At 40.0% G+C, this 20,843-nt stretch overlaps 1 protein-coding gene across 2 annotated transcripts in view; it reads left to right on the forward strand.

Moving 5' to 3' along the window:
• Positions 1-20,843, forward strand: part of fhl3a (four and a half LIM domains 3a) — an 85,915-nt gene that overhangs the window by 59,983 nt on the left and 5,089 nt on the right. For both annotated transcript variants that reach the window (XM_062992141.1, XM_062992142.1), the window contains exons 2-3: positions 12,302-12,481; positions 15,895-16,069. In XM_062992141.1, coding sequence (XP_062848211.1) covers positions 12,326-12,481; positions 15,895-16,069 — 331 coding nt within the window. In that variant the 5' untranslated portion in view covers positions 12,302-12,325. The remainder of the gene's footprint in view (positions 1-12,301; positions 12,482-15,894; positions 16,070-20,843) is intronic.

Below are 20,843 nucleotides of genomic sequence, written 5' to 3' on the forward strand. Positions count from 1 at the left end.
TAGGAGACCTGGTTTGTATTTTAGATAGCAACCTTTGTAATCCTGGCTTCATAGCGCTTTAATATTTGATTTGATTTTTATTTTCTAACGTCTCCAAATGACGTCTATTGCAGGAGCATTCATACATTACACTAAAATACATTTAATACATGGTGTAGTGTTATTATTTAAAGTCTGGTGCTCAGTGGCACAGCCTGCAGAAATCCACGTGGTGTTTTTAAAGTGCTGACAGCATGAACATAATAGAGCCAAAAAGTATTTCTTGCCTGCTTTGGTAAAAACACTTGAAGAATCACTCCCTCCTTAGAGCTTTTAACCAAAAACCAGTCTTTAAAAAGCAGTCAGTGGTTTCTTCTTGTTCCCAGCTTCTGGGTTCAATCACGTTGTGACCCGGGGTCAACAATGACATCATGCTCTTCTTTCTGAGAACCGAATCATGAGCTGCCCTTGGTTCATTTCTCATGTCAGAGTTGTTCGGTCGTCCCAGTTTTGCTCGCTGCTTTTGCTGAGCTTGTATGATGTTTTAAGTGCTTGCCATGGTGCAGTAAAAACAATCCCACCCTTGGCAGTATCGTACGTATATATCAGCTCCTGGAATCAGACCAGGCAGAGCGCTCCTGTAGATACACGTGGACAGAAGTTATCCTAACAAAAGCTTTCACGTCTCCTAAGGGCATAAATACACTTAGAATAATGTCAGTCATTTTTTTTAGAAGCACTGATCCTTCTGAACCCGGTGATCCTTTCTAGCATCAACAGTCAGCCCTAAAATGGTACTGTGCATGTATGTATTTTATCCTCAATGGTATACAATCTGTGGTCCTTAAGTAAGGATGCAGATGATTTCCAAATGTTTTTTAATAATTAAGGCCCTACCTAATTCTCAGCCGTGAAAATTGCGTCACGGGGGCGTTTGGGTGGCACCAGAGCTGACATTTCAAACTCGTCGGTTTGAAACTCAGCTCTGCCATCTGACAGGCTGGGCATCTACACGAACAACGATTGGCTTGTTGTTCTCACAGGGTGGGAGCCGGATAGAATCTCATAACTGATGCAATTACGACCTCTACTGGCTGATTGATGGCGCCTGCACAGAGTCAAGGAATAATGCGTTGATCAGGTTGTGGCTCTCCGTACACAAAGCTAATCTGCATATGAACTCGCCTCGTGCAGGTGAAAAGATGCAGTTTGCTACTGCACACGTGTCGGAGGGGGCGTGTGTCAGTCTTGGCTCTCCTCGGTAAGAAGTGGAGGTCAGTACCAGTAGTGAGGAAGCATAATGCAGTCAGGTAATTGGATACGACTTGATTAGGAGGAAAATTGGGAATAATGCAAAAAAAAAAAAAAAAAAAAACGCATCATGGACCATGAAATGAGCCATTTAACATTTTTCATTCACATAGCATTCAAGTCTCACATTTACTGGTTAATTTGCACTGAGGCGGACCTAGCAATCCTATGGCAATTCAGTTAGCAATCAATTAATCAATGTCCAAGATGTCGAAGACTCTGGTAACGGAATTTGGAAAACTCCCAACAAATTCTGTAGACGCAGTGGGGGTGTCAAAACACGGACGAGTATTTTTGAACATAAAGCCTCACACCGTCACTGGATGTTTTAGTTTTACATTCAACCATTAAGGTAGACTATGTGTTTTGTAGCTTCCATTGTTTAATCATTTAATTTACACTTTTAATTTAATTTCTACACTCACTGTCCATTTTATCAGCTCCACTTACCATATAGAAGCACTTTGTAGTTGTACAATTACTGACTGTAGTCCATCTGTTTCTCTGCATGCTTTGTTAGCCCTCTTTCATGCTGTTCTTCAATGGTCAGGACTCTCCTAGGACCACTACAGAGCAGGTATTATTTGGGTGGATCATTCTCAGCACTGCAGTGACACTGACATGGTGGTGGTGTGTTAGTGTGTGTTGTGCTGGTATGAGTGGATCAGACACAGCAGAATCATCCACCACCTAAATAATACCTGTTTTGTGGGGGTCCTGACCATTGAAGAACAGGGTGAAAGCAGGCTAAAAAAGCATGCAGAGGAACAAATGGACTGCAGTCAGTAATTGTAGAACTACAAAGTACTTCTATATATTAAGTGGAGCTGATAAATGGACAGTGAGTGTAGAAACAAGGAGGTGGTTTTAATGTTATGGCAGATCAGTGTATGAGTGTAATTTCTTGACCACTGTGAAATGTGGCACTTTTCTGTGAAATGTGTGATTTTTGAAAAACGACGTCTGTGAAATTAAGCACAATTTCCCGTAAATTTAGTACGGCCCTGTTAATGCGTGACTGATGTTTCCTGTTTCTTATCTATAACCGTGCAGGCAGCGTAAAGCTTACTCACAAGTTCAGTCAGTATCAAAGCGTGAGGTAATCACACCCACTGGCAGGAAATTACAGTCATTACAAGCGCACATCAATGCTTAGTAGCGATGAGTGGTCCAGGTGGCTTTCTGGTTGTGTTCCAGGTGCAGCACAGCTGCTTGAAAGCTGTTTCTTGTCTCAACTGTGACCATACTCGCTCTCATCCGAGCAGTTCTAATCATAGTAAACACCATGGTAGGTGTGGCAAGCTTTGTAGTGGTGTGTGGGGGGGGAAAACAGGGATGTGCTTTTTTCTGCTTAAAAACTGTTAGATGGAGATAGATTGGTGGTTACTGGGCTGGGTCTCTCAGACGCAGGTATTAGGCTGGTCTAGCTGGCTGGCGAGCTGACCAGCAACCAAAATCCTTCAAATACCTTTAATTTCCTTTGGGATCAATAAAGTGTCTGTCTGTCTGTCTGTCTCTCTCTCTCTCTGTCTGTCTCTCTCTATCTATCTATCTCTCTGTCTGTCTCTCTCTCTCTATCTAATTATATCTATCTATCTATATTTATCTGTCTAATTATATCTATCTATCTCTCTCTATCTATATCTATCTCTATTTATCTATCTATCTAATTATATCTATCTATCTATCTATCTATCTATCTCTATTTATCTATCTATCTAATTATATCTATCTATCTATATTTATCTGTCTAATTATATCTATCTATCTCTCTCTATCTATATCTATCTCTATTTATCTATCTATCTAATTATATCTATCTATCTATCTATCTATCTCTATTTATCTATCTATCTAATTATATCTATCTATCTATATTTATCTGTCTAATTATATCTATCTATCTCTCTCTATCTATATCTATCTCTATTTATCTATCTATCTAATTATATCTATCTATCTATCTATCTATCTCTATTTATCTATCTATCTAATTATATCTATCTATCTATATTTATCTGTCTAATTATATCTATCTATCTCTCTCTATCTATATCTATCTCTATTTATCTATCTATCTAATTATATCTATCTATCTATCTATCTATCTCTATTTATCTATCTATCTAATTATATCTATCTATCTATATTTATCTGTCTAATTATATCTATCTATCTCTCTCTATCTATATCTATCTCTATTTATCTATCTATCTAATTATATCTATCTATCTATCTATCTATCTCTATTTATCTATCTATCTAATTATATCTATCTATCTATATTTATCTATCTAATTATATCTATCTATCTATCTATCTCTCTCTCTATATCTATCTACTGTATATCTATCTCTACTGTATTTATCTATCTATCTAATTATATCTATCTATCTATATTTATCTATCTATCTAATTATATCTATCTATCTATCTATCTATCTATCTGTATCTATCTATCTCTATTTATCTATCTATCTAATTATATCTATCTGTCTCTCTCTCTATCTATCTATATCTACTGTAACTCTATTTATCTATCTATCTAATTAGATCTATCTATCTATCTCTCTCTATCTATCTCTATTTATCTATCTATCTAATTATATCTATCCATCTCTCTCTATTTATCTATCTAATTATATCTATCTATCTATATCTATCTCTATTTATCTATCTATCTAATTATATCTATCTGTCTCTCTCTCTATCTATCTATATCTACTGTAACTCTATTTATCTATCTATCTAATTAGATCTATCTATCTATCTCTCTCTATCTATCTCTATTTATCTATCTATCTAATTATATCTATCTATATCTATCTCTATTTATCTATCTAATTATATCTATCTATCTATATCTATCTCTATTTATCTATCTAATTATATCTATTTATCTATCTCTCTCTCTCTGTCTATCTATATCTATTCATCTATCTATCTAATTATATCTATCTATCTATATCTATATCTATTTATCTATGTAATTATATCTATTTATCTATCTCTCTCACTGTCTATCTATATCTATCTATATCTATATCTATTCATCTATCTATCTAATTATATCTATTTATCTATCTCTATCTATCTATCTGTCAATCTATCTCTCTATCTTTAACTATCTATCTATCTCTCTCTCTCTCTCTCTCTCTCTCTCTCTCTCTCTCTCTCTCTCTCTCTCTCTCTCTCTCTATCTATCTTTATCTTTATCTTTATCCATCTATCTATCTATCTATCTATCTAAAAACTTTAAGACCAGCCTGGGCAGTTGAGGCTGGTACCAGCTAAAATCAGCTGCTTGGCCCTGACTGTTTTTGGGGTTTTTTTTTAGCTAGTTTCTGTCTAGTTTTAATATTCAAATACTTGTAAGCGTTCATAAACAAATATTTGTTTAACCACTCCAAAAGAAAACAGGGATGTTATTGTGCGAGTGTCAAGTATCATTCCTGCTGCAGTTTAGTTTCCCCTCACGTGACTGATGTTTATGTGAGTGCCAAACTCAGTAGAGACACATAAGTTTTGGTGGCACTTTGGTAGCGCAGTGGTCTATTACAGGGTTTTACAAACCCTGGGTCACGACCCTTGGGTGGGTCACAAGCCAAAAAATAATAATATTTGAAGAAACTCATTTTAACAGGCACATGAACACAAAATGAACTTGTGGAGGTGTTACGTAACATCTTGTAAACCACAGTGGGACCAGATTGCCATAATTTTTTGTGTGTGTTTTGTTTTGATGCATTGTTTGTGTTTCCTAGGTCACGGTAAAAATCATACAAAATGTGGGTCACTTTCCACTTAGGTGGTGCAGCGGTAAAACACACTAGCACACCAGAGCTGACATTTCGAACTCGTCGGTTCGAAACTCAGCTCTGCCATCCAGCTATGCTGGGCTACATAAACAAAGATTGGCTTGTTGTTCATACAGGGTGGGAAGCCTGATGCAATTACGACCTCTGCTGGCTGATTGATGGGGCCTGCATGGGATCGAGGAATAATGCATTGATCAGGGTGTGGCTCTCCGTACACAAAGCTGATCTGCATATGAACTCGCCTCGTGCAGGTGAAAAGATGCAGTCGGCTACTGCACACGTGTTGGAGAGGGCTTGTGTCTCGCTGTCCTCAATCAGAAGTGGAGATCAGCATCAGTAGAGAGGAAGCGTAATGCAATCAGGTAATTGGATATGACTAGATTATGGGAAAAATGCAAACAAATTGCTGAGTTCAGATCTCGATTGTGCTATTAGCCGACCAGGCATGTACACAGACATGATTGAGTATGTCTCTTGGTGGTGGTGGTGGAGGAAGGGGTTTCCTTTTATCCCCCAATTTAGTCGTTTCCAATTTGCTGTTGCCTATTACAACCCTCTGCCACTTGCACCATCCCGTTCTGGCCACAGGATGGTCACACACTATCACACGCACCCTTTGAAATGTAATCATAGCCGGCTGCTCCTTGTTCACCAGCCAGTAATGAGGCCTCACACAGAGTTTTGTCATGTACAGAGAGTTGCTCTAATCTCCACGTGAGTCATCCCACCACTCAGCCAACAGCCCAGTGAGTCCTGGAGATATCACAGCAGTGGGGGAGAAGCCCTGTCTGACCTTCCCATCTTCAAACATGGATAATTATGAGTGTTGGACATCCGTACTGGCATGTTTTTGAAATATAAGAAGAGTTTCTAGAGAAACCAAAGCCAGGACTGAACCAGGTTTTGATTATTAATAAACACTGATCAGCCATAACATTAAAACCACCTCCTTGTTTCTACACTCACTGTCCATTTTATCAGCTCCACTTACCATATAGAAGAACTTTATAGTTCTACAATTACTGACTGTAGTCTATCTGTTTCTCTACATACCTTTTTAACCTGCTTTCACCCTGTTCGTCAGTGGTCAGGACCCCTACTGGACCAACACAGAGCAGATATTATTTAGTTGATGCAGATCAGATGCAGCTGTGCTGCTGGAGTTTTTAAATACCGTGTCCACTCACTGTCCACTCTATTAGACACTCCTACCTAGTTGGTCCACCTTGTAGATGTAAACTCGGAGATGATCGCTCATCTATTGCTGCTGTTTGAGTTGGTCATCTTCTAGATCTTCATCAGTGGTCACAGGATGCTGCCCACAGGGCGCGGTTGGCTGGATATTCTTGGTTGGTGGACTATTCTCAGTCCAGCAGTGACAGTGAGGTGTTTTAAAACTCCATCAGCGCTGCTGTGTGTTATCCACTCATACCAGCACAACACACACTAACACACCACCACCATGTCAGCGTCACTGCAGTGTTGAGAATCATCCACCACTTAAATAATACCTGGTCTGTAGTGGTCCTGGGAGAGTCCTGACCATTGAAGAACAGCATGAAAGAGGGCTAACAAAGCTTGCAGAGAAACAGATGGACTACAGTCAGTAATTGTAGAACTACAAAGTGCTTCTATATGGTAAGTAGAAGTTATAAAATGTACAGTGAGTGTAGAAACAAGGAGGCTGTTTTAATGTTATGGCTGATCAGTGTATTTTTGAAATACCAAAACCATGTTTTCACCTCTTTATGGGTAAAAAGGTGTTGGTCAATGGGTACAAACGATATCCTTTCAAAATCAAGTCCACAACACAACGTGGGCAAAAGGTCAAGATGTCTGAATACTTTCCAAGTGCGCTGTATGCTCATCTGTCCCTCCTACTGAGCAGAACAGGGGTTTACAGTTCCTGCATTAGTAGGTTCCCTCACTAGTGACGAGATGCAGGGACAGCCTCGGGCCACAGGAGCTGAACAGTAACACTCCCTAATTTACGACTCAATGTAGTGTGAAGTAGCTCTTAAAGCACCTCTTGGGAGAGGGTAAGTGGTGTCATACTACCACAAAGCTGCATTTTTCAGATTATTTTGTAATCAGATGATTATTTATAAATCTTAAGGATAGACAGTGTTCCTTTTATCTGAACGCCACACACCCCTACTTATTTGGACTTTTTTGTTACCCGAGAAGGGACAGCAGGAAATGAGAGAGCTGTGGTTGCTTGCTTTTATCCTCCAGACAGGGATTATGTAATTCCTCTGGGCTCGTGTAAGACTGGCAGCACTAATAGAATCTAAGGAGTGCTCCATTATTTCATCCCTGGGTGGAGGGAGACGCTTAAGCAGCATGTTGTGATGTGTTCCTTGCAGTTTGATCATGTACAGTTGTGTTCAAAATAATAGCAGTGTGTTTAAAAAAGTGAATAAAGCTCAGAATTCTTATAATAGCTTTTATTTTCATACACACAAATGCATTGACAACACTGCACATTCTTTTCCAAATCAAAACATGAATTAAAATTGATCAAATGTGTTATTACTTTACAGAAAGTGAAGAAAAAGGAATATTAGGCTGTTCAAAAAAAAATAGAAGTGTCTGCATTTTTCTTTACAAACTCAAACATTTACTGTTTAAACTGAAAAATGCTTCAATATTTAGCTTTCTTGTAAACCACTAAACTAATAATCAGTTGTATAACCACTGTTTCATGGAGTCAACCAACTTCTGGCTCCTGTGAACAGGTATTCCAGCCCAGGACGATTGGACCACATCTCACAATTCCTCTGCATTTCTTGGTTTTGCCTCAGACACAGCATTTTTGATGTCACCCCACAAGTTTTCTATTGGTTTAAGGTCCGGAGATGGCTGGCCAGTCCATAACATTAATCTTGTTGGTCTGAAACCAAGATGTTGCACGCTTACTGGTGTGTTTGGGGTCATTGTCTTGTTGAAACATCCATTTCAAGGGCATTTCCTCTTTGGCATGAGGCAACATGACCTCTTCAAGTATTTGGATGTATTCAAACTGATCCATGATCCCTGGTATGCGATAAATAGGCCCGACACCATAGTATGAGAAACATCCCCATATCATGATGCTTGTGCCACCTGTCTTCACAGTGTACTGTGGCTTGAATTCAGTGTTCGGGGGTCGTCTGACAAACTGTCTGCGGCCACTAGACCCAAAAAGAACGATCTTGCTTTCATCAGTCCACAAAATGTTGCGCCATTTCTCTTTAGGCCAGTGAATGTGTTCTTTGGCAAATTGTAACCTCTTCAGCACATGTCGTTTTTGCAACAATGGGACTTTGCGGGGGCTTCTTGCTGATAGCTTGGCTTCACACAGGCGTCTTCTAACCGTCACAGTACTCACAGGTAACTTTAGACCTTCTTTGATCTCCCTGGAGCTGATCATTGCCATTTTGGCTATTTTTCAATCCATCCGAATGGTAGTTTTCCATTTTCTTCCACGTCTTTCTGGTTTTGGTTGCCATTTTAAAGCATTTGAAATCATTTTAGCTGAGCTGCCTATAATTTTCTGCACTTTTTTATGTTTTTCCCTCTCCAATCAACTTTTTAATCAAAGTACGCTGTTCTTCTGAACAATGTCTGGAACGACCCATTTTACTGTTTTTTTTTAGAGAGAAATGCACTATAACCAGCATGTACAACATCTGCTGCTTTTATACTTTAATAAGGGCCACCTGTTTGACACCCATTTTTTCACAGAATGAATGACCTCACTAATTGAACTTTACACTGCTATTATTTTGAACACGCCCCTTTTAGATACTTATTCAATTACACAGAATCAGCAGCATGCATGTCATGATTGTTGGGTCTGTTGGTTTTTTATTACTCTACTACACCTATTAGTAAGTTTTTTGCCATGTATAAATATAATTTCTACCAAAAACAGTGATTGATCTGGTTAGTGATGTTGGACTGCTATTATTTTGAACACAACTGTATCTAGGCTGAAATAATATTACATAGTAATGACTGTTTTATTTAAGCCTTTTATGCATGGTGTTCACACTTATGATCAGTTAAATTGAGGCTACTTTCTTTTTAAATGTAACACTGTAATGTGAATTGTAATGTAGACCGACTGCATGCGTCTGTTACTCCAGTGTGATGTGAGCCAGTATCGTTTCTCACTTTGACTGTTGCTTACGCCAACACCAAATCAAGTTCAGTCAAATCAAATGTATTTGTATAGTGCATTTGACAATAGACATTGACTCAAAGCAACTTTACAGAATCCAGGACCAAAGACCATAATCCCCTGATGAGCAAGCCGATGGCGACATTGGCAAAGAAAAACTCCGAATTCATCGGTCTGAAACTCGATGTTGCCAGCTGGGCGCCATGAAGCGGGCACAATTGGCAGTGCCTGCAGGTAGGGATGACCGGAATATGTGGGCGGGGTCTTCAAACGTTGTGTAAGTCAAGTCAAGTCAACTTTATTTATATAGCGCTTTTTACAATAGACATGTCTCAAAGCAACTTTACAAAATCCAGGACCAACAGATACAAAAACCCCTGTTGAGCAAGCCGAGGGCGACTGTGGCAAGGAAAAACTCCCTGAAAATTAAAGGAAGAAACCTTGAGAGGAACCAGACTCAGCAGGGCCCATCCTTCTTGGGTGGCCTGGAGGATACTTTAAATAAATACACGATTTACACAAAGCATACAAACACAGAATTAAATGATCTAAAAGTTATAACTGGTAATAAATAGATAAATAAATAATAATAGAGTTGTTATTCGGTCTAGTCTTTAATAAAGTCTGTAGTGAGTTCTTGTCATTCTTGGTGCAATTACTCCAGACCCGTCATATCCGGCAGGAGCAGCATAGTTGTCACAGCAGTCTCGACTTTAATCCTTAACCTCGCGTAAACAGGTTTCCATCAGAATGCCTTTGGAGTAAAACAACAGAGAATGTAGTTAATAATGTACAATGCTAGTTGAGTAAAACAGTTTTACAGAGAGTTTTAGACTCCGGCAGCCCTAATTATTACAGCATAACTAAAAGGGAGAGCGAGCAGGTAACAAGGTCATGAAGGCTTCCACAGGACATCAGCGCCCACCTCTCCTACCCAAACCGGAGTGATTGGACAAGAGAGGCAGAACGACAGCAACCCAACATCCCTGATCACCACAAGTTTCTATGACCAAGAACCCCCAAGCTCTGCGCCTTTGTCTATACTAAACTAAGGACCCTGATTGAGGCGGATAGAGGCGCCTGTTCAGAGTGCATGGGTGGAAAAAAAAAGGGTTCCGTTAAGGGCTGCGCGCAGGTTGGAGGAGGCATGAGCAGCAATATAGATATAAAAAATAAAAAAAAACCAGGAATACCTCGCAGCAGAACACAAATTGGACTACACTACATTGGGAGAAAATGGGAGAAAAACGCCTAAAATAAAAAAATAAAAAACAGAGGAACCAGACTCAGCAGGGACCTTCATCCTTCTTGCGTGATTTGGAGATTAAGTTGAATGAATTAGATTTACACATATATGCACAAAATTAATTTGAACTAAAAGTTATAACTATCGAAAAGAATAAACAAGCAATTGGAGTTCTTCATTATTCAGTACAACCTGTAATAAAGTCTGTAGTGAGTTTTTAACATTTTCGGTGCAACACGCCAGGTTCCCCTCACATCTAGAAGGAGCAAATGATGTTGCATGTACCTTTTTTGCTTAAAAACTTTATGTAGTGCAGCACATTTGCCTCACAGCAAGACGGTTCTGGGTTTGATTCCTAGGTGGAGCGGTCCAGGTCCTTACTGTGTGGAGTTTGCATGTTCTCCTCGTGTCAGTGTGGGTTTCCTCTGTGATCTCAGTTTCCTCCCAACCCTTAAGTCAGGTTAATTGGAAAAGCTAAAATTGCTGTGTGTGTGTGTGTTCGACCTGGGATGGAATGGCAACTTGTCCAGGCTTTTTTTTTACTTTTCGCCCGGTGTATTGAACCCACCACGACCCTGAATAGGATAAAGCGATGGTAAAACAGACAAATGAATGAATGAATGAACTTTGAGCACATATTGTTATAATTTTAAGTAATATTAAGTTATAATCTACACCGACCAGGCATAACGTTATGATCACTGACAGGTAAAGTGAATAACACTGATTAGTGGGTTAGTGGGTGGGATATATTATTCTCAAAGTTGATGTGTTAGAAGCAGGAAAAATGGGCGAGCGTAAGGATTTGAGCGAGTCTGACAACGGCTGAATTGTGATGGCTAGACGACTGGGTCAGAACATCTCCAAAACTGCAGCTCTTGTGGGGTGTTCCCGGTCTGCCTGCAGTGGTCAGTATCTATCAAAAGTGGTCCAAGGAAGGAACAGTGGTAAACCGGCGACAGGGTCATGAGTGAAGGCTGGCCCATGTGGTCCAATCCAACAGACAAGCTACTGTAGCTCAAATTGCTGAAGAAGTTAATGCTGGTTCTGATAGAAAGGTGTCAGAATACACCGTGCATCACAGTGTTGCGTATGGGGCAGCAAAAGGGGAACCAACACAATATAGCAAATGACCAAAGAAAATAAATTATGTAGTACTTTAAAATAGTAAGATATTTTTAATTCAACCCCTACACAATATTGCTTATCTTAAAACCTACTGCTAGTCTGTATGACCTAAAGTTGGGTTACAGCCTGATAAAACCATTAAGAACTCAATAACCTCCCTTAATGAAACCTGCTTCAGCTGTGATGTGTTGTGAAAAATGTGCTGTGGTAATGTGTGGAATAAGAAGTTATGTTTTTGTCGGTCCTTACTTTGGTATAATTCATCATCAGTACACACACTTACTCTTCTTTGTTTATCTTCTCCTTTGGTGGTCTGTACATTTCCTGCCTTAACATTTACATGTACAGCTGGGAAATGTTTGTACATTCAGCAGCTGGTTACTGATTTTCCTTTAACCCTCCTGCGTACTCTTACCTTGCCGGCTGTCCTTTCATAACCGCTTTATTCAAACCTGCATATGCAAAATGTGTGTAATGACAGTATGGAAAGTAGAATGTAGAGTTACCAGCAGCTGTCTTTGTCCCTGACCTGCTATCAAAGCTATAAAAGTTAATAGACACTGTATTTTGCATCCCTCCCTCCTGCCTCCTTACACATTTGCGAATGATGGCTTATTGTATCTTCCCTGACTGTCTGTGCTTTGTGCTTTTTAGAGATCGACTCGGACCTGGAGCAACATGAGTGAGCGTTTCGATTGTGACAGCTGCAAGGAATCTCTGTATGGAAGAAAGTACATCCAGTCTGAAGACAACCCATACTGCATTCCCTGCTACGACAGCCTGTTCGCCAACACCTGTGATGAGTGCAAGGAGCTGATCGGCCATGACGCAAGGGTAGGTTTATCCCCTCAATAAATAAAAAATGACTATTTTTTGATTTTTTGAAAATGACTTAAAATCTTTCTAAAAGGACAGTGTGCTATTTATCTTTACTTGGATTAATGCTGCAATTACTCATAAACTGCAGTCTGATCATTTGTGTCATCAGTCTAGAAAAATCTGTAAGACATAAGCAATAGTGCATAATAGTGAATACACTTTTTTTACAATGTCACAGCCTAGACTTAGACATAAAAAATGTAACAATCTAGAGTAATGATTATAAATTGGAGTTTGCTGTTCCACTTGAAGAAATGAGCTTGTGCTGTTAGCACTGTATCCGGCTCGGTGGGTAGCACTGTCACCTCACAGCAGGAAGGTCCTGGGTTCGATTTCCAGGTGGAGCGGTCTGGGTCCTTTCTGTGTGGAGTTTGCATATTCTCCCTGTGTTTGCGTGGGTTTCCTCCCACAGTATAAAGACATGCAAGTGAGGTGAATTGTAGATACAAAATTGTCCATGACTGTGTTCGATATTGAACTTGTGAACTGATGAATCTTGTGTAACCAGTAACTACCGTACCTGTCATGAATGTAACCAAAGTGTATAAAACATGACGTTAAAATCCTAATAGGGGCAGCACAGTGGCTTAGTGGGTAGCACTGTCGCGTCACGGCAAGAATGTCATCGATTTGATTCCCAAGTGGAGCAGTCTGGGTCCTTTCTGTGTGGAGTTTGCATGTTCTCCTTGTGTCTGCCTGGGTTTCCTTTGGGAGCTTCGGTTTCTTCCCACAGACCAAAGACGTGCAAGTGAGTTAAATTGTAGATACAAAATTGTTCTTGACTGTGTTTGACATTAAACTTGAACTGATGAATCTTGTGTAACCAGTAATTACCTGCCCTGTCATGAATGTAACCAAAGTGTGTAAAACATGACGTTAAAATCCTAATAAATAAATAAATGTACACCAACATGTTAATTCCATCTGTGAAGTAGGGTGGAGAAAGTATCATACTTCAGCAACTTTGCTGTTTTAGGGTCTAGACAACCTGCTGTATTTATGTATTATGTAATGGTATGTATATAGAACCACAACCCAAAAACACAAGTAAATCAGCAGCAAAATAGTTGGAAAAAAAGCTTCTATTATACTCAAAGAAGGCTTTTTTTATACCCTATTATTATTTCCTATTTATTCATGCATTATCTTCCTTTCTCTCCCCATTATTGCTGCTCACATGCCCTTCGACGTGTATGCGGTCCTACCGGACCCCTTCTTTACGCCAGTGCTTCTGCACAGGCACCTCAGTCTGCTAGCCAGGGTTCTTGCACAGCATTTGAAGACCCCACCCACACAGTCCGGTCATTTCCCCACACAGCAGACACGATGGCCAATTTGTGTCTGCTGCAGGCACTGCCAGTTGTGCCCGCTAGATGCCGCCCAGCTGACTGGTAGCAGAGCCGGGATTCTAACCAGGGTGTTTAGCTAGTGGAATATCCTACTGCACCCCCTGGGTGCCTTGAAGGCTTCTATTATATAATATAAGCAAACTAGGAGATTTTCATATGAAGGAATCCTGGTTAGGGTTGTGGGGGTCTGGTGCAGGACAGTAACAGAGTAGCAGTGTGCCAAATATTATGTTATTTTTGTGTTATTTGGTCATGCAAAATGTGCTGCATTGTGAAAAAGTCAATCAGTCATAAGCAACCACAGACATGAACGGTAGTTACTCATTACACAAGGTTCATCAGTTCACAAAGTTATATAGAACACAGTCATGGACAATTTAGTATCTCCAATTCACCTCACTTGCATGTCTTTGGACTGTGGGAGGACACTGGAGCACGCAGAGGAACCCCGCGCGGACACAGGGAGAACATGCAAACTCCACACAGAAAGGAACCGGACCGCCCCACCTGGGAATCGAACCCAGGGCCTTCTTGCTGTGAGGCAACAGTGCTACCCACTTAGCCACCGTGCTGCCCCAAAATAATGTAAAATTGGTGAGTGAAAACATTGGGAATTTCATTTCACTAAATGCCTCAACTTTTTCTATGTACGACAGGCCTTGTAAAATTCTTTTACCAGTATAGCATAAGTTTACTTTCCTTTAAAGGAAAAATAGCAGTCGGTAAAGTGGCTTTATTGCGGTAGAAAACTAGACGGGAAATTTGTCTCGAGGCAGGAAGGAGATTCAGATCTAAAGATCTGTATTTGCACTAAACAGGTTGTTGATTTATAGATGCTGAGGGACACCAGGCAATAAATAAACTTTTGTGTTTTTCTTGGCTGTTTGGCATGCAAGCTGTAAGTCACACTCCCTCTGCCTCTTTACTGTCTGTGTATACACACACTTACACCAGAGGCATAACGGCTGGGCCTCGCACCCCTGCAAATACGCCCCTGGTGCCTTTTTATATGACATACACACATGTACAATAAAATCATCAGTATAAAGCTGATTTACACATTGACAAACTGTGACGCCTCGCAGCAAGAAGGTCCTTGGTTTGATTCCCAGGTGGAACGGTCCTTTCTGTTTGGGATTGGCTTGTTCTCCCCGTGTCTGCGAGCTTCGGATTCATCCCACAGTCCAAAGACATGCAAGTGAGGTGAACTGGAGATACAAAATTGTCCATGACTGTGTTTGACATTAAAGACTTGAACTGATTGGACTGATCTTGTGTAACCAATGATTACCCATCCTGTCTTGAATGTTACCAAAGTAGGGATGTAACGATGCACCACAAGACATGTGTAACAATTCAAATCGGTTTACATGTATAATGAATCGATATTCACTTTAAACAGCAGAGGGCACTGGCGCTCTTCACCTCGCCTGTTTGACGTCACTACAGGGTTGCCAGGTTCAGAATTTCCCAGCCAAATGTATTTATGTGAGGATACTTTCTTTATTTGTATTATTCATTTATTTATTTAATGTGGGATTTGTTTCATTTCAGTTTTTTTTTTTTTACACGAAAAGGGAAATGTGCAGCTTTGTTTTGCATAGTTTGTACCTACCTCAGAAATAAAAGGACATTCATTATTTAGATAAATAAAAGATAAGCACAAATACAGTATTTTATTTATTTATTTGTTTTAATAAATAATAAAAGGAACTTTTATTCATAATCATAATTTGTCTTCAATTTAATTTTGTTTAAAAAATTGGGAAAAATTGTATCGTGAACACAGTACCCATTATAAAGAAATACTTAATCACTTGGTATCCTCTGGGCCAAAACGTCTTAAGTTTTGTGAGAAGGACTGGCAAAATTACAAAGTGGTAAATGCTTTACCGTCTCAACTTTCTTTGGAATATGTTTGCATGAAATATATTGAGGTCATACTGTCTCCAATGAAAACAAAAAGGCAAAGTAAATGTAAAAAAAAAAAAAAAAAAACTATTGTGTGTGCGTGTGCAGGAGCTGTTTTATGAAGATAGGCACTATCACGAGCACTGCTTCCGCTGTTTCCGATGCGACCGCTCACTCGCTGATGAACCTTTTACCAGCCAGGATGAGGCTTTGCTCTGCAACGACTGCTACTGCAACGAGTTCTCTTCCAAATGTGTTGCCTGTGACAAGACTGTCATGCCTGGTAAGATAAAATAAGCACTTCCTCTAATAAGTCAGATCATGAGTGTGTTTGTATACGAATACGAATCCTTTATTGTCATTGCACATTGTACACTTATACAACGAAATTGAAAAGTGTTTTGTAGTGTTAAAGGAAATAACTAAGCAGCCTAACAGCTTCCTTTCAACAATATTATTATTATTAATTTACACCGATCAGCATTAACATTTTTTTTATGTACTTTATTTATCATATATACATATACAGATGTACAGTACAATGAAATTCCTTCTTCGCATATCCCAGCTTGTTTGGAAGCTGTGGTCAGAGCGCAGGGTCAGCCATCGTACGGCGCCCCTGGAGCAGACAGGGTTAAGGACCTTGCTCAAGGACCCAATAGTGGCTGCATAGCAGAGACTGGATTTGAACTGCCAATCTTCCGGTTGAAAGCTGTACCCACTAGGCTACCACTGACCCCTAACATTAAAACCACCTCCTTGTTTCTACACTCACTGTCCATTTTATCGGCTCTACTTACCTTATAGAAGCACTTTGTAGTTCTACAATTACTGACTGTAGTCCATCTGTTTCTCTGTATGCTTTGTTAGCCCCCTTTCATGCTGCTCTTTAATAGTCGGGACTCTCCCAGGACCCCCACAGAGCAGGTATTATTTAAGTGGTGGATGATTCTCAGCACTGCAGTGACACTGACATGGTGGTGGTGTGTTAGTGTGTGTTGTGCAGGTATGAGTGGATCAGACACAGCAGCTTTTATAAAGCAGAGTTTATAAACACATCACTGTCACTGCTGGACTGAGAATAGTCCATGAACCAAAAATATCCAGCCAACAGCGCCCCGTGGGCAGCGTCCTGTGACCACTGATGAAGGTCTAGAAGATGACCAACTCAAACAGCAGCAACGGATTGTCTCTGACTTTACATCTACAAGGTGGACCAACTAGGTAGGAGTGTCTAATAGAGTGGACAGTGAGTGGACATGGTATTTAAAAACTCCAGCAGCGGCGTTTAAAAACTCCACTCATACCGGCACAACACACACTAACACACCACCACCATGTCAGTGCCACTGCAGTGCTGAGAATGATACACCACCTAAATAATACCTGCTCTGTGGTGGTCCTGTGGGGGTCCTGATCATTGAAGAACAGAGTAAAAGCAGGCTAACAAAGTATGTAGAGAAACAGATTCAGTCAGTAATTGTAGAACTATGAAGTGCTTCTATATAGTAAGTGGAGCTGATAAAATGGACAGTGAGTGTAGAAACAAGGAGGTGGTTTTAATGTTATGGTTGATCTGTGTATCTAGCTATATAACACTTAGACCAATATAAACCAATAGACCAATATTAGTAACCAGATAATAATTCCCTTTAAATGAAATGTGCAACAGCCATTGCAGTGGTAGTAAACACTAGAAAGGAAATGACTCCTGGGTCAGTAAAAAGATTCTGATCTAGAGATGTAGATAAAAAAGAAAAACAAGCAATAAATTAACGTTGTCTTCAAGTAAACAATGGTCACGATCTGGAAATAGTATTAAACTTAAAATCTAATCTTTGAATCATTTATTTTCTCAGTTAAATGTCTGTGTTTCATTAAAAAACAAAAACAAACCACTTTCCTGTTTAGAAATTATTTTTAGGCCACTTTTGTTCACTATTGGAATCTGTTGTCATTTTGGCCGAGTCCCAGTTACTTTTACACAGTGCGATGGAGCAATTTAAAGCCAATTCTGCTTGGTTTAATGGGAAGCGGTGATGTAAAACTAGCTTGAGGTCTAAGCCACAAATGTTTAATGGGGTGAAGATTAGGACTCTGACTGGGCCATTCGAGGACATTATTTTTCTTTCATTTAAAACCACTTCACATTTGCTCTGGTGGTGTGTTTGGATCATTCTGTTGCTGAAAGACAAACTTCCTTTTTAATTTAAGCTTTCAGGCAGAGATTTGTTTTTCTTTAAGATCTTGCTGTCCTATGCACTATACACCGATCAGCCATAACATTAAAACCACCTCAATGGCACACACTGTCCATTTTATCAGCTCCACTTACTATATAGACGCATATAGACACTGACATGGTGGTGTTGTGTTAGTGTGTGTTGTGCTGGTATGAGTGGATCAGACACAGCAGCACTGCTGGAGTTTTTAAACACCTCACTGTCACTGCTGGACTGAGAATTGTCCACCAACCAAAAATATCCAGCCAACAGCACCCCATGGGCAGCATCCTGTGACCACTGATGAAGGTCTAGAAGATGACCAACTCGAACAGCAGCAATAGATGAGCGAACGTCTCTGACTTTACATCTACAAGGTGGACCAACTAGGTAGGAGTGTCTAATAGAGTGGACAGTGAGTGGACGGTATTAAAAAAAAACTCCAGCAAGGCTGCTGTGTCTGATCCACTCATACAAGCACAACACTCACTAACACACCACCACCACGTCAGTGTCACTGCAGTGCTGAGAATGATCCAACACCCAAATAATACCTGCTCTGTGGGACCAGACCTTGACCATTGAAGAACAGGGTAAAAGCAGGCTAAAAAGTATGTAGAGAAACAGATAGACTACAGTCAGTAATTGTAGAACTACAAAGTGCTTCTATATGGTAAGTGGAGCTGATAAAATGGACAGTGGGGTGTAGAAACAAGAAGGTGGTTTTAATGTTATGACTGATCAGTGTATATCATCAAGTCAGTCCTGACCAGATTACATGTCCCTGCTACTAAAAAAAGCATTGCTGTGACATTATACTTTTACCATTTTACACTGGGTTGTTTTCTGACTGTTCAGAATACTTCTTCAGTTTAAATATTGGTCTATTTTTAAATGGCTTTTCCTTTTTTGGCATAATGTACACAGATATGGGATACATTAGTTTGTTTTAAATGTGCTTTATTAAGCAATAACTTATAAATAAGTCCCTACGTCACGTGACACGAAATTCAATGTTTGTGTTTAGCGATTTTCCATTCCATTTTCCATTCGCATAGCATTCAAGTTCCTCACATTTACTGGTTAATTTGCACTATGAGGCGGACCTAGCAATCCTACAGCAATTCAGTTAGCAATCGGTTAGTGAAAATGTCCAAGATGTCGAAGTGTAGCCGCTCAGGTGGCACAGCGGTAAAATACGCTAGCACACCAGAGCTGGGTTTTCGAATACATCGTATCGAATATCAGCTTTGCCATCTGGCTGGGCTGGGCGGATGCATGAACAACGATTGGCTGTTGTCGATAGGTTTAGGGGCAAGCTGAATCATAGGTCCTCATAACTGATGCAATTATGACCCCTGCTGGCTGATTGATGGCACCTGCACAGGGCTAAGGAATAATGCTGATCAGGGTGTGGCTCTCGGTGCACAGTGCTGACCGGTATATGAACTCGACTCGACGGAGGGGGCGTGTGTCAGTTGAGAAGCGTCCTCAGTCAGCGGTGGAGGGTTGAATCAGTGGAGGATGCAATCAGGGTAATTGAACACGACTAGATTAGGGGGAGAAAATTGGGGGGGAAAGGTTGGAAAAATAGAAAATTTAAAAAAAAAAGGTGTCGAAGTGTACAGCAGCTAAAAACACAACTTAGGTAACTAAGTTTGGAAACTACCAACCAATTTTTGCACCATTGCTGGATGTTCTAGGTTTACATTCAACCATTAAGGTAGGCTGTGTATTGTAGCTGCCATTTATTTTGTCATTCAATATATGAGTGTTATATGAAGACACTACATTTCCTGGGTAGAAAATCTCACACCCAAAACACCTACAAAGGTTTTCCCTGTGCTTAAAGAAAACAGCATTCATGACCACTGTAAAGGAGGGCTGCTGGGGAGTAGGAAGAAAATGTGGAAATACATAATTGTGCTTACAGGTTTAAAAAAAGACAGACAGAAAGCTAAGCAGTCAGCATCAGGCCTAGATATGACCAAATAATTGCCGGTATGCCAATCTGGCTGTGTCTCAGTCAAATCTTATATGTGGCAGTCTGCCAATCGTCTGATGAGAGGAGAAGATAAGCCTGTAAGCTATTTCAGCAGTGAGTGTGTCATTGAGAAAAAAAGTCATGAAACAGGAAAGAAGAAAATAAGGGTTTTGTTTTGCCATTAAAAAAATTGGCAGTCTTTTTTTTGCATGTTATGGCCTGTTTCTTAAGCATAAAACAGCTTGTTTATTGTTGAATACTTCTGTAGCAATTTTCCTGAGTGTAAAAATATGAAGATATCACTGTGTTCCAACAGAGCAAAACTTGTTTTATGTGTCCTGCTGCATGGCTTTTATGTACAAGAAAACTATGCTCATTAGTGGTGATTATTTCCACTCGTGATGTGGAGACTGAAGTCAGAAATCAATTTTATCAGCTCCACTTACCATATAGAAGCACTTTGTAGTTCTACAATTACTGACTGTAGTCCATCTGTTTCTCTGCATGCTTTGTTCGCCCCCTTTTATGCTGTTCTTCAGTGGTCAGGACTCTCCCTGAACCACTACAGAGCAGGTATTATTTAGGTGGTGGATCATTCCCAGCACTGCATTGACACTGACATGGTGGTGGTGTGTTAGTGTGTTTTGTGCTGGTATGAGTGGATCAGACACAGCAACGCTGCTGGAGTTTTTAAATACTGTGTCCACTCACTGTCCACTCTATTAGACACTCCTACCTAGTTGGTCCACCTTGTAGATGTAAAGTCAGAGACGATCGCTCATCTATTGCTGCTGTTTGAGTTGGTCATCTTCTAGACCTTCATCAGTGGTCGAAGGATGCTGCTCACAGGG

Source organism: Trichomycterus rosablanca, chromosome 3, assembly GCF_030014385.1.
Source record: "Trichomycterus rosablanca isolate fTriRos1 chromosome 3, fTriRos1.hap1, whole genome shotgun sequence".
In the NCBI taxonomy this organism is placed as follows: Eukaryota; Metazoa; Chordata; class Actinopteri; order Siluriformes; family Trichomycteridae; genus Trichomycterus; species Trichomycterus rosablanca.